At 42.2% G+C, this 14,043-nt stretch overlaps 1 protein-coding gene across 11 annotated transcripts in view; it reads right to left on the bottom strand.

The window, feature by feature from the left end:
• Positions 1–1,037: 1,037 nt before the first annotated feature.
• Positions 1,038–14,043, bottom strand: part of tjp1b (tight junction protein 1b) — a 70,445-nt gene continuing 57,439 nt past the window's right edge. For 6 of the 11 annotated variants that reach the window (XM_023284106.3, XM_035954574.2, XM_055007494.1 and 3 more), the window contains 15 exons: positions 13,793–13,977; positions 13,600–13,695; positions 13,398–13,480; positions 13,096–13,306; positions 12,887–12,987; positions 12,423–12,773; positions 11,857–12,087; positions 9,935–10,795; positions 9,342–9,433; positions 8,662–8,877; positions 8,407–8,543; positions 7,070–7,541; positions 6,663–6,880; positions 6,017–6,160; positions 1,038–2,813 (listed from right to left, as the gene is read on the bottom strand). In XM_023284106.3, coding sequence (XP_023139874.3) covers positions 2,719–2,813; positions 6,017–6,160; positions 6,663–6,880; positions 7,070–7,541; positions 8,407–8,543; positions 8,662–8,877; positions 9,342–9,433; positions 9,935–10,795; positions 11,857–12,087; positions 12,423–12,773; positions 12,887–12,987; positions 13,096–13,306; positions 13,398–13,480; positions 13,600–13,695; positions 13,793–13,977 — 3,493 coding nt within the window. In that variant the 3' untranslated portion in view covers positions 1,038–2,718. The remainder of the gene's footprint in view (positions 2,814–6,016; positions 6,161–6,662; positions 6,881–7,069; positions 7,542–8,406; positions 8,544–8,661; positions 8,878–9,341; positions 9,434–9,934; positions 10,796–11,856; positions 12,088–12,422; positions 12,774–12,886; positions 12,988–13,095; positions 13,307–13,397; positions 13,481–13,599; positions 13,696–13,792; positions 13,978–14,043) is intronic. The other 5 variants (XM_055007484.1, XM_023284111.3, XM_055007482.1 and 2 more) reach the window with 4 other exon arrangements.

Raw genomic sequence — 14,043 nt, 5'->3', positions numbered from 1 at the left:
GCGGCTATAGTCCCTGACGCAGCAGTCGTGGGTTTGAATCCAGCTTATGGCCTTTTACTGCATGTCATTCCCCAACTCTTCTACCCACATTTCTTGTCTCTCTCTCCACTGTCCAATACATAGTAAAAAAAAAGGTAACTATTTAGTCAGAGCTTTAAGGACTCTGAACACCAGTCACTTGTCATTACAGAAAGTCAGACAGACAAACATACACCGATTGCCACATAACTCGCCGCATTCCTTGGCGGAGTAAAACTGAATGCAGCTAAATACAGAGTTCTTTAAAGAACCTGCTCTAGACTGCAGCGACTGAGACTACGATGACATTCAGGCATATGGATTCTGTAAAGCATCTTGAGACCATTTGACCTGTAATTGGCCCTTTATAAATAAAATTGAACTGAACTGAATGACGGCTGACCTTTCAGAACAGCAGTAAGTAATAATATACAGTCAAAACAACACTGGAGTGGTTTCAGGACAAATTTCTTATTGCTCCTGAGGGGCCCAGCAAAAGCCCAGATTTAAACCCTATGAAACATCAGTGGGAAGACCTGAAGACAGCAGTTTACAGACACTTCCCATCCAATCTGAAAGGGCCTCAAACAATCTGCAGAAAGAATGAATAAACTACCAAAATCTAGTTGTCCAAAGCCTGTAGGTACATATCCACGAAGATTAGATCTGTACTGGCTTCCAAAGGGTCTTTTCTAAACAATCAGTAATTAATAAACATGCAAATATTTCTAAAAACATGCTCTCAATATGTCATTGTTGGTTTTTGAGTGTAGATTGAGGGGCAAAAATCTTCCACCCGACTGTTAAGTTTACTAAAATTACATGTGAAAAATGTTAGGAAGCAGCTGTTCATGGTAGAAAACTTAAATCAATTATTACATACTGTCCATACAACCGCCAACTTCGGAACCCTCTGAGGAATCTTTGGAGCTGTTTGGCAGTGAATCAGTCTGGGTGTGTCAATATATGAAACATCTGGAAACCCGGGGCAGCAACACAACACTCAAATCCAAGGAGTGTTTACTTTATAAATGAATTTATTTAGTAATACAGTGGTATACTTAGAAATGTGTTGCAAAGGAAAAAAAATTGAACCAAAGTAAAATAAAAATAAATAAAAAGAATGTCAGCCACACGGGAAAATAAACTAGTGTTGGGTTGAAGCAGTGTTATCATATCAAAAGAAAAATAGTACTGATGTGCCATAATAAATTGTCTATTAGTACAAAAATACATTTCAGGGCACACAATACAGCATCCAGTATCACAAATAAAGGAAGGGACCACTCTTCACAGCAGCCCCCCTCAAGTACATCTTTTAAAATCATTTAAACCAAGCACTTCTCTATTTTGTAAATAAGAATAAAAAGTTTTCTGACAGTTAAAAATGCCTTAAGTAGTGTGTGTATATGTAGGTAGAAAAGTCGGACTTATTACTGCTTATGTCAGTTCCAAGGCTCAGGGGTATAACCAGAATACAAACATAACCAATGTAACCGCTTTCTCTTTTTTAACAAATGTTTTCTCTTTTATACAAAATAACAAAGATGTACAAAAGTTCATTTACAGAGAACCAAGGCCATATGCTAGCAATATGTACAGCCACAATTTAAACATCTTCTAGCTTTTTGTATTTCCTCAGACTTCATATGCATAGCAGTAAAAGAAAGCATACCTTTTCATCAGCCTCAATTATTCTCGTGTGCTAAACTCAAGTTCACTGTTTAGGAGAAAATGCAGAGACAACTTTTTCTTCCGTAGTGATCGCTCTAACTGATGTTTTAAAGTTTCACTGAAAAGTTAATATGCAGATAAGGCATCACTGCTTGCAGTGTATGATGGGATTTTCATGTGTCGAACTTAGTAGTAGCAGGCTTCTGGACCTGAGTCATAGCACATGCATAGATCTCTAGACAGCAGGAGTTTGTAAAATCAAGTCAGTATATTTATCTACGGTAAAACATTTCTACAAAACATCAGTTTTAAACAGAGACTGCCTCGTCAGAACAAACGGGCCCCTGATACTAATACTTAACTTTCATTCTTCATTATTTTTTTTAATCTTTATGATGCCTATGTCTTCCTTCATGAGTCAGGCTCAGCATTTCTCAAGTCCTCAGAGATCCTTCATGAGTGAAACGCATGACCACAGAACTCACAAACAAAAGTTTTGCATATACCAACTTTGTTGTTTGTGAGTGTATTTTTTGTTTTTTTCTTTTGTGTTTTTTTTTTACAGTATGCAAAAATCCCCATTGCAATATTAAACAAGTTTCCAAAATTCTCCTTTTTTCTTGCACTGCTCTGAACTTTTACAAAATTAGCTAAAAATGTCAAAATGAGATTATTCAGTCTGTGGCACTGGTCATGCATTCCAACTTCAGTTCCTTTGTTTAAATAACGTGTTTTAATCATTATTTTTTGCAAGCCTTGAAAGCACCGAAAAAAAATGAAAGAAAAGAACAAGAGTACAGCTTCGGGGGTGCTGGACTCCTCCGACTCTCCTTGTGTGTGTATGTGTGGTGTTTTTTTCCTTTTTTTTTTTTTTTTTTTAAGATTTTGGGCACAGTAAACAACGTGAGAGTATCAAGTTCATACTTCATGGAACATCGTGCACCCCGCCACAGTGGAGGGAGCACAGCAGGGGCCGCTGAGGCGCCCCGTTTATCACATTCAGTAACAGGCCAGCTGTTGCCCTCTTCAGAAGTGGTCAATGAGCACAGACACACAGTTTGCACCCACCAGGTAGTTTGGATCTCCAGGGAGAGATTTGTTCTGCCAGGTTTTGGGATCACCTGCAGGAAAAAAAAGGAGACATGAGGTGAGCTACTGGAGAGCCTTGTTTCATCTTCAAAATTCAGAAAACAAATACACAGCAGCATGACTTTGAGATACTAGTAGCTGCTTATTGGATTTTATCAGGGTTTCAGGGTTTTTCCTGGCTCAGAATGTGCTCCTGGGGGATGACAGTAAGCATGACTGGTCTGGATACAGTTAAAATCATGACTCTATGTCTAACTACATCATGCCCATTATTCTCGAGTAAATGAAACCCCAATTAACAAAACGGGTTTGATTCTTTTTGGCGCTGGCTAAAACCTCTTTGGGGGGGGCGCCAAAAACTGCTCTATGCAGGAAAAACCCTGGACCATTAATTTAATGAATGTCAAGTTAGTTTATACAGCAATTTATATGCTACGTAATTAGCAGGAATCCAGTTACAATAAAAGGAAATTTCAGAACAATACACTTGGTCAGCCTCTGTGAAAGCACATCAATACCTCTACAAGTTGTCGCTTTAATATAAAAACCAAAAACACTGAACATGTTGACAAATCATTAGGGAACATACAGATATGTTAAAGAGGCTCTCCACCAATTTTACACAGTAAAGTCTGTTTATAGGCCTCGTGGAGTCCGACTGCATATATGAAAGAAGTTGTATGAAGCTTATTGTGCAGGTAACCTGATAAAGTGAATCCGCATTAGGCTTGAAGAATACAAACTTTAAAAAAATGTGGACTGAAAAAACATGAGCTGATCAGACTGGGCTATCAGTGGTCCAGTTGCATTGTGAGTAATGAGGCGCCAATTTTGACAAAGACAAAAAAGAACATATGGAATAAAAAATTGGCAGTTCTGCTGGATTAATTTTGATTCCTTTCCATCGCGTTATTGGTGTGCAGTGCTTAACTGGTGCAGGGTTGATTCACAGGACCAGATTCTCCATATATTGATTCAATAAAATGAGTGTCACAGATGGTATGTTTATCATTCGTTCATACCTGAAAGCTCCATTAAACTTGTGATGTAAAATCGCATCGTGATACCAACTAGCAAATAACTGCTCAACAAACATCAACTACAAATAAATAGTGCATAAATAGGTACTGAATAAACACTGCTGTGCTTTCAGAGAGGCTGATAACATCCATCCATCCATCCATCATGGATTCCAGCTAATTTGGAGGTCTATGAATTAATGTATGAAGTAAATGAGAGCTGACGTTCATTAACTGATGATTCACTAAGTGCCAACTAATCACATGAACTCAGAGTGACTTAATCACCAACAGGAATTTATGGTACAGTCTGCACTAATTCATACATTATATCCTTATACCACATCACTTGAGTATTTTTTTTGTTGTTGTATTATTTGTTGTTGTATAAATTAAAATCATGTTTACAGTAAAGAGTACAACCATTATATATATATATATATATATATACACACACGCACGCACGCACGCACGCACACACACAACTAGAGTAGCTTCACATGATTCAAAAACTTCTCATCTCTCTGCCTGTTATGCAGCCCTTCAGTTCAGCCTCTGCCTGCAAAACAGGCAACATTATTGTAGCTCTGGGCTCTTTGAGGCACCCATTCCCTGAACTTCACTTTCTTCTGATTGGTCAACTCCTGCAGGCGTGCTAAAGGGTTCAGGAAGAAAACTGGAAACCTACTGAGTAAATTAGTTTAGAAATGGCAGCTCTTCAAAACCATCCATACATGTTGGAGCCTGAATCCAATCAAGAACATGAGGGTGGACATTACAAACATCTGCAGCCACAAAGATTACAGCAGGATGTTTGATAAATGTTGCGCTCATTCCCTGCTTATTGTTTAACGTAATGGTGGATTTAGTCTTTCGGTCACCAGACATTTTTCCATAGATGTCCCTACAAAAAAGTGCAAGCGTGGAAAATGTGTTAAAATGCTGATGGAATGGAATGTTGTATCGCTTCACCTCAACTATTTGTGCATCAAATGTCCATCATATCACTGTAATATTACTATTTTGCAAGATCATGTACATACACTGATGTCACCTCATCACTGAGGTAGAATAAACTGTTTAAATGTTCAGAGCTGTCTGAAGTTTCAGGTCACAGGGATTACTTCAACATCCATTAACTGCGATAATTTAAAAGTGTGGCCACGTTTAATGTGAGCATCTAACACTGTAACATTATATATAGGATAGGAAATGAGGAAACATGTAATCCCCTTTAAATTAAAAGTTCAAAGAATTGTTTTCTGAAAACTGCACTCATAGGTAGCAAACTAATACATTTTATGCCCTCTGTAATGCAGCTTTACTGGTCAAAACACTGGACTGGTCTGTGAAACAATCGCAACATCAAACAATCAAACTCAAATATATCAGAATCTAACTTAGTAGGAGTTTGTTCAACAATTGTCACAAAATATAGAAGATGTCAATATTTCTAAAATATTCAGGTTAATTAAAAAGCTACAAATCCTCACAACTGAGAAGCTGGATTTGTTTGGCATTTTTGCTTGAAAAATGAGCTGTGCTGATAAATAGTTATTTATCAGCATAGCTGTTGATTAATTTTTTGCCGATCAACGTGATCAATTACACTGGTGGTCAAAGGAAGCACATCAATCCTTGGAACTACTACTATTACTTCTACTACTCTTAGCCTCAGGCTGGACTGACATCACACCAGCTGTGACTTTGAGCTTTATAAGCAAACTCTGTCAGGAAGATGTCTGGTGAGGTTTTCATTTTGTGTTCAATTTAAAATGCTAAACTGAAGCACCTTGAAGATACGACAAGATTTCATCCATTTATGTCATGTTTATCAAAACTGTTGGATAAAGGTTGCAAATTCATTTCAGAGTATTTTGAGAGCAACTGTAAAATGTTAGCTTTTAACTATTGATTCTGACAAATATTTAGCTATTTCCTTTTCCCAAAAGGTTAGAAATGTGAAATTCCCAAGTGATGCACCTTTCTGAGCACCAGTGTAATTCTAACTGTGAGATAGCCCAACATTTGAAGTTCATATTAAGCATGAAAATAGTGACTTAAATCACCCAACAGCACATGCATGATGAAAAAGCAAGGGGAATGTGGAAAACGGATGAGATGCTTTAAATGATTCAGAACACCAATAAACGCTCCTCTTTAATCACCAATATCAGCCCAAAGACCCCCAAAAGGACAGAGAGAGGACAGCGTACCCGACGAGGAGTCGGAGGATTTTAGAGCAAAAGACCAACCATCAGGGGTCATAGACGCACAGTGAGGTAAGCGCAGCTCCACCGGCTTCAGAAACTTGAGTCCATGAGGGCCACACATCACCAGTGGACTTAGCAGCGTTTCTCCTGCACGGATAAACAACAAGATTTGTATTCCACAAGTTCAACACAGGAATTTATCAGCACAAAGGATTATGCATTACCCAATCAAGAGGAAAAGTCTGTCGCCTGGCTTTCATCATGAGAGAGAATTAACTGTTTAACTGACTGGCCACGTTAATTAAATAAGTGCATTCCCTTGGTGATGAATTTTAATTAAAAATCTCTACATAGAACTGCTAGCATGGACATCAGTCTGCTTAATAGCAGATTTTTACAAGTTTGACCTCTGTTAGAGGGTTTGTAAATCCCCTAAACTGTAAATTGTCGTGAGTCACAAATGTTGAGAATCTTTTGTAATGCGAGTGCTAAAACACAAAGTCACAAACTTCCTTAGTTACTATGGTTACTTTTTATCTAAAGTACAACAGTACTTCAAGTTTACCAGAGGTTTGCTTAGATGCTGTAACTTCTTGTTCTTGACATATTTAGGACACCGAGGATCTCTGTACAGCAGCTAGGGACTGACCTTTCTCCTTGTCGAGGGGGGGCAGGATGCTGTTGTCCCGGCACACCTTGAAGTAAATCTCCTGCTCCACGCTCTCTGGGATGGCACCCTGGGGGATGATGATGCTGACGCCCGTCTCGATGGAGCTCAGGACCCCTCCGTTACAGTTGAAGATCCCCCGAGCGGTGGCCACCACTGTGTGCCCTTCGTCCTCGTCGTCGTCATCCAGCGCACTGGGGCTGAGGGACGGAGGCACAGGAGTCAGCATCATCAGTCACATCAGTGTAGGCAGAGAATAATGCATAGCAGAGGACACGAGAGCAAACCTCCTGAGAACAAACAAGTCTCTTTCTGTCTTTCAGCAGCTCAGTAATTACCCTCAAAGACGTCACTGGCTGCTGATGTGAAAATTTATGGGTGTCTCTTACCTTACGGGGATGGCCTTGGGGATGGCGTTGATGTTATTGTGCTGGTATTTGGGCCTGTTGTCCATAGTGCGCGTGAAGGTGTCCAGGCCGCTGTCGTGATCGAGGGGCTGCGGTGACAGCTGAGGCTTCCCACTACTGTTGGTCACCACACCGGGCTTACTGAGGAGGTCAGTCTTCACCTGTGTGTCGTTGGGCAGCAGATTGTGGTTGAACTTGGGGCTCTCAAACTTGCGCTCAAAGGGCCGAGCTGCGCTGGTGTAAGGCTTGGGGACGTAGCGGTTATAGCTAGTCGGAGCAGGAGCGCCCAGTGTTTTTGGGGGTGCTGTATCAGTGCCATTGACTGGGGATTTGTCGGGGAGGCCTCTCGGGGGAAGGTAACCACCTGGCGTGGGTTCGTCCCTGCTGACCGGCCTGAGAGCTGCCAGCTCAGGTTTAGGATTGGGCGAGCTCAGTGGTTCAGGTACGGAGTTCGCTGGAAACACGTGGAAAACAAGGATGCTATTACTTAAAGTCTTGATTAAATTATTACATACTGGCACTTGGAGGTTGGACAATGCCCTTACTTCATCTATGATGGGCATCACAAATAAACACAAAGATTGTTTTTCTAGTTCCACTACTGTGCAAAAGGTTAGGCACTTAAGATGTTTTGATTCTTATACCTTGTGCAATCCCATCATAGAGGTGTCTGATCAATACTAAAGTGATTCTACAGCAACCTCAAACATACAGGCAGTAACAAACTATCTTCATCAACAAGAACAACAAAGAGTCCTGTAACTCATAGTGTGACATACTTTTAGTACCTATTACATTTGTACAGTCCTATACAAAACTATAGACATACCAATAGAAATATGCAACAGGAAGTTGGTGTGTTTCCATGCACTGAGGTAACGTAGCAATGCTTATTCATCTTCACCATGTATGTGTGCATTGATATATATTTTTAAAAATGCTAATAGAAATCTGGTTACCCACACAACTTTAGAGTTGATTTTTTTTGATGGGACATCAGGTGTCTCTGATCTACTTCATACTTCCATGCTCCTAACAAGCACTGTTACTTGAATGGAAACCAAATTCTCATTAACAGAACATTTAGGACATGTAATTATGTGAGAAAGAAAGCCATCACATAAAATATTTTAGAAAGCAGTGGTGAATGGTAGAAAACCTGTCAATAAAATAACAAGAAAAATGAAGAACTAAGCTTATTGGAGGAAGCAGAGTCAAACTTGGTTAGTTAAGCATACATCAACAACAGGTTAACATATTTCCTGGAATGCTCATGAGCCCTGAGTATGTGATGAAGTTTGAGTATTTGGAGAACTTACCATCATTGGGGCTGAGTTTGGGCAGCGTGGTGGGTGTGATGGCGGTGGCTGGGGGCCCATACTGTGAGGAGGGACTGATCTGGGGCAGAGGTTCATATCTTTTCTCCACTGGACTCACCTTCTCCACAGACTCAACTCTGCAGTAGGTAGACAGAAACAATACAAACAATTGTGGTTCAAAAACTGCTGTGACTAAGGAGCACAGGAATTAGGAAGAAAAACAATAAACACTACTGGCATTTGGTGCGGTTTTACCTGCTGTAGGGGTAGGACAGCTGTGCTGGTTTGGGCAGATCATGGAAGCGATTGATGCCAGGACTGGGCTGGCCCATGGCCTTGCTATCAAAGCTACGGCGATCAAAGTAGGACAATTGCTTCCTGTAGTACTCCTCATCTTCATCTGGGTCATAGTGGTTGGAACGCACTACATCATCGAGTGGTTTAGGATGGGGCTTCTGTGGCTCAGGAGCTCTGCAGAGGAAGCCAAAGAAAACAAGTAAAACAGCTGCACTAATTTACACAGCAGGAGCAGACAATATGACTGACCTGAAACCTGCTAGACAGAGTGTTAACTTAAGACATCTGATGAACCCTCATTGTCTTTTCAGTTGTGATGTTAGAAACAAGCATTAAAGGACAGTCAGTGACATTAATTTATCAAATAGCTTTGACAATAATATGAATATATGAGAAAGTTTGTGGAGTTCAGGAAGGTAATGAGACTAGAGTTGACTTTCTGACAGCAGGAAGTAATGAGATGCCTAATTACCCTGATAACATGCACAAAAGCCTGCCGCACTGCACAGTGACTTAACTCCACTAGGTGGGGCTCAAACAACAATGAATGAATTCAAAGACGTCTTTGCCAGGATCTTACAAGTTGTCCTTCACTCACCTACTCTGCAGCCTGGGGTTCTGTAATGAGGACTACGTACCTATATGAGGACTTCTCCTGCTCCAGGTTGCTGAGGGAATTGGCTTTGAGGACCGGGCCAGGTGCACTCACAGGTTTAGGAACATCTGCAGGCTGAAAAAGAAACACAGCTCCTCTTTAGTGCTTCTTGCATCAAATCTAGATTTTTGTGCACATGAATGGACAGCATGCTTACAGAGGTTTTTGTGTTTTATTGTGCCTGATATTTTACAGGCAGGATTATAAAACAAGGTCGCAGTTTCAATTTGTGCAGTTCATTCATGGCCACATCCAGCAGCTGATTTGACCTTTCAGTAAGTTTATTATTGTTATACATATTTGTCATACCGTTTAACAGCCAATAAAGACTCCTACCTGACATTTAACCAAATATGACCCACCCTGACAACAGATATTACTGTTGTATATATTTCTGTTCTAGTTAGTTTTAATTCAGTTTCAAGTTCTTGGTTATCTGTGTTTGTTTTCACACTAGAATTCTAAGGTAACTCTATTGATAGCAAAGTTTATAACTACAAATATATATCTGAAATGTGAAAGTCGAGTTTAATATTTTGACTAATGAGGCATTGACAGCTTCCCTGAGGAACATACCCTGAGTGCTGATGACTCTCCTCCCTCTTTAGCCCTGTCCATGGACACAGACCGTTTATTCTCAAACATTTTGACTCTGTTCAGCACCGACTGCGGCTTCATGGCCGGGTCCTCCTCCAGGTCTTCCCGGGGTGGAGGAGGAAGGGGTTTGGAGCCCGGAGTGATTGCTGGCTCACCTGGGGAGGGCAGGGTCTCTGGTTTCGGTGGAGGAATAGTGGGTTCAGAGTTTATCATAGGCTCATGCATCCCTGGTTTATAACCCCGGTTTGGAGGCCCAGGCATGTAGGTGGGCCTCAGACCAGAGTCGCCGTAATACTGCTTTGGAGGCTCTGGTGATCGAGGTGAATTAATGGGGAAGCTGTGGGATTCTGCCTCATACGGAGAGCGAGCATCGTAGCCTGCTGGAGGTGGCGGAGGAGGTTCATCATAACGAATCGGTCCAGGTTTACTGTGACGTGGTCTGCCATCGTAGCCCACCAGTGGGGCCTCATCATAGCGCGGCTGAGGAGGGCTGTAGTCCCTCCCTGGTCCATCCTCGTAGGGGGACCGGGGGCTGTAGCCCATGGGTTGCTGGTGGCCCGGCTGGTACCCTGCGGGCTGGGAGGATGAGGTCTGCTGGTCATAGGGGGGCCACTGTTCGTTGTAATGAGGCACACGGTTGTCGTAGTGCAGGTGAGAGTCAGTGTTGTGAGGCTTTGGTTCTGCGTAGCCGCCTCCATCGTATCCGTAAGGCGGGTGGTCGTATTCGCGGTATGGCTGTTTGTCCTGGTACGGCGGCTGGTGACTGTAGCTCATAGACTGCTTCATGCCATGGTTGATTCGCACAGGGTCCTCCATATTGTACAGATCCTTCTTGTACATCTGTAAAGAAATCAAACGAAATGAATACATCTACTATACTACTCTGAGTTTGAGTTTTTAACAAACCATCATGTTGAAGGACAAAAAGCAGCCAGTATTTTCCCAACACCAGATTAAGATTAAATTCATTACTTGGAAAAAATTAATGAAACCTTGAGGAACTTAACATATACAAGTTTATGCAAATTATTAGAAAACCCCTCAACCAATTAAACAAAGATCAAGTCAAAGTGCAGTTACACAAGCAAACCTTTGTTCATTATTCAAAAACAGTTCTGAATGCCTCTGTTTGACAAGATGCCTTTCAAGAATGATGACGATCCATATGAACAGAATCGCATTTTTCAAGTTAACATGGTTCATAAATAGTGTATTAACAAGCAATTTGCAAGTTTATGAAAGGCCTCATTTCAAACATATGATGTGTAGCCTGTAGACAGCAAATCTAGTTACAGTACTTCCTATGGAAGAAGGTTGATTTGTTGGCATCTACTCACGACAAAACTACCCAACAGAAGACATAATGCAGTGTGCTAATGTAAGTTTGTTTTTCCATAGGGAGAATTGCTCAGTGGAAGTTATTATCAAGAGTACTGTCTGCAGGTTAGCTTTCATCATGCAATAAACATTCAGTTTGCATCTGATGCAACGTCAAACTACTGGCACTACAACAGACAACACATCTACCCACTATGATGCCACTGTAAGTGCTACTATCGTTCATCCACAGCGGAGAGTTAAAGCTGAAAGGAACCCAAAAACATTAGGAGCCATGCAAAGGAAGTAATAGGCAACAGTTAGGGCTGGTTGTGGATGTCTTCACCCTGGTCAAAGACTCAGATGTACCAGTCCTTCTGGTCTCCCAGCCCACTGTGGTGCATGTGGACTAGTCTGTCACACATTTTCTCTGGGAGCCAGAGGCACACAGTGGGCTCAGTGAGTCACACAGTGTGGGCAAGTCATGCAGAGAGCGAGTGGAAAGCATGTGTAAGAAGACAGGCAGTTAAAACAGCAGGCTGGGGCCCAGGCCCAGTCCGAGTGGCTGGTGAAACAGCGGGTACCTTTGGTTCTGGACCAGGCGGTCCAGACGGGTGGGGTTCATGTGGTGGTGGTGGGGGCTGAATAAGCTCAGGGGCAGGGCTGGGGCTGCTAAGTGAGTCAGCCTGAGGAGCTGCGGCTGCAGCAGGCGGCTCCTCTAGGTGCACACCCTCTAGCTGTACAGGCTGCTCAACAGCAGGGGTTGCTATCGCCGTCGGAGGCAACGAGGGCATGGGCAGAGCAGCCTCACCTTGCTGTGAAGTATCGTTAAAAGACATTTATAACACAGCCTGCCAAGGGCACACAAAGTACAGCTTACCCCAACACCATGATCTTCTTCCTTACACTGAATCAGTTTTACACCAGCCAGAGAATGCAAAATGTGGTAAGAATAGATAACGTACCAGTAGCTTCTAAAACATGTTTATTACTTAGCAAAGGACAATTAATCTTAACAAAGGTCAGAACACAACACCGAATACAAAGGAGCTATTCCTCTGCTCTGCAGTCAAATACTTTTAACCACACATCCATCTTTGACAAGCACAGCCTGTAGTGGCCTGCCTGCAATGCTAGATATGAACTTTACCTGCTGCGGAGCGGCCATCTTGAACCCAGCAGGGTCTATGCGACTGGCTGGGTCAGGTTGCACTGGGTGCTGGTATCCAGGGTAACCAGGGGTGTCCTGAATTACAGGGGGGTCTTCTCGCACAGGCTCTGAAGAGCGGGTGATGGCAGGCTCCGTGGGCAGACCCACCTCATCATTCAAAGTCTCATCTAATTCCTGGTCTGTGTACGCTCCACCCTCTGTGTCTGTGTCCTCATAGTCAGAAGTATGGCGGCTGTCAGTGCTATACATGGAGTATTCACTACCTGGCGCCGACAGGTAGGACAGACGGTCATCATGGATATCCAAGTCATCCTCTGTGGTGCCATCCGCCTGAGCAGATGAGAGAAACTGTTACCTCATGGCTCACAAAGTCACACTACAAGGACTCAGCTAACGCTGTTCAGTGCAATGGAATGGATCGACTAACTGGCCAGTTGCCTCACCTTGCCCTCTGACACCCACACCAGCTGGTTCTGCTGTTGCTGAATGGTTTCTTTCAGAGCGCCATACCAGCCATCGTTCATATTGTTCAAGTTGATGGTCGCTAAGAGAGAATAGTTTGCATTACAATCTCTTCATAAAGAATAAAACACATAAAAGAGCCAATTTACATTTTTAATTTACAGAATTTTAATACACTTTGTCCACTTACTGGTGAACAGGTGGTGATTATTCTTCCTCAGTTTAATCGCTCGCTCATAGAGCTTCCTGGCGCTTTTCCTGGACTCTGGACACAGTCTGGTCCTCATGTTCTTCACTCCCTGCTTATTATCGGGATTTAGGAAGACTACAATCGGATACCACTGGGCATAGTTCAGCCTGTCCACAGCATTTGGGGTGATGTCCAGCACAGCATGTTTGTCCTTCATTTGATAAAGGCAGAAAAGAGGAATGATTAAGAGTTTATCTGTGAAGAAATAGTTAAAAACATATAATAGGAGGAGATATGCTCACTCTGTCAATGATTTGCTTGATGGTGTGAAGACGAATGATTCCTGAACTACGCTGATCTGTTCCTGCATCCCTCGGTTCACTCTCTGGAAAGCAACAGAGATGATTTTATTAAAAATATATAATAGTTTTCAAAAATATAACAATCAAGAACAATTTTTTAAATACTAATATCCCATTTTTCAAAATGTAATTTTAGACATACTTGCAAGCTCAAAAAGATCTGGCTCTTCTCTGGAGAGTTTTTCTCGAGCAACATCAGCAATAGGTCCAAATATCACAACCGGTCTAAGGAAACCAGCTGCACAGAAAGACAACAAAACATTAACAGACTCAAAATATGCATTACTGGTCTGATTTTGACACTTAAACCCAGCAGACATGGTCAGATTCCTCACCCTCTCTGAGTACAACTCTTTCATAAGCTGGGAATTTTGTTTGGACTGGCTGGGAAGACAGGTCCTCTCTGCTCTTTCTCAGGTTCCTCTTTGAACTGCGAAGACCTCGGAACCTCCAGAAGTCGGCCCTGTCGCCGCCTGCTGTCTTGGGGAGAGTGTATTGCACACTAGAGAGCTGCTCAGCTCTGTTGACAAATGGCAGAAAGACAGACAGTTCTTTATGTCACACAAGCTAATGGATGTGTCATAAA

This window comes from Amphiprion ocellaris, chromosome 3 (genome assembly GCF_022539595.1).
Source record: "Amphiprion ocellaris isolate individual 3 ecotype Okinawa chromosome 3, ASM2253959v1, whole genome shotgun sequence".
In the NCBI taxonomy this organism is placed as follows: domain Eukaryota; kingdom Metazoa; phylum Chordata; class Actinopteri; family Pomacentridae; genus Amphiprion; species Amphiprion ocellaris.
The sequence above is the reverse complement of the archived record's forward strand: the minus strand, read 5'-3'. Positions and strand labels throughout refer to the sequence as shown.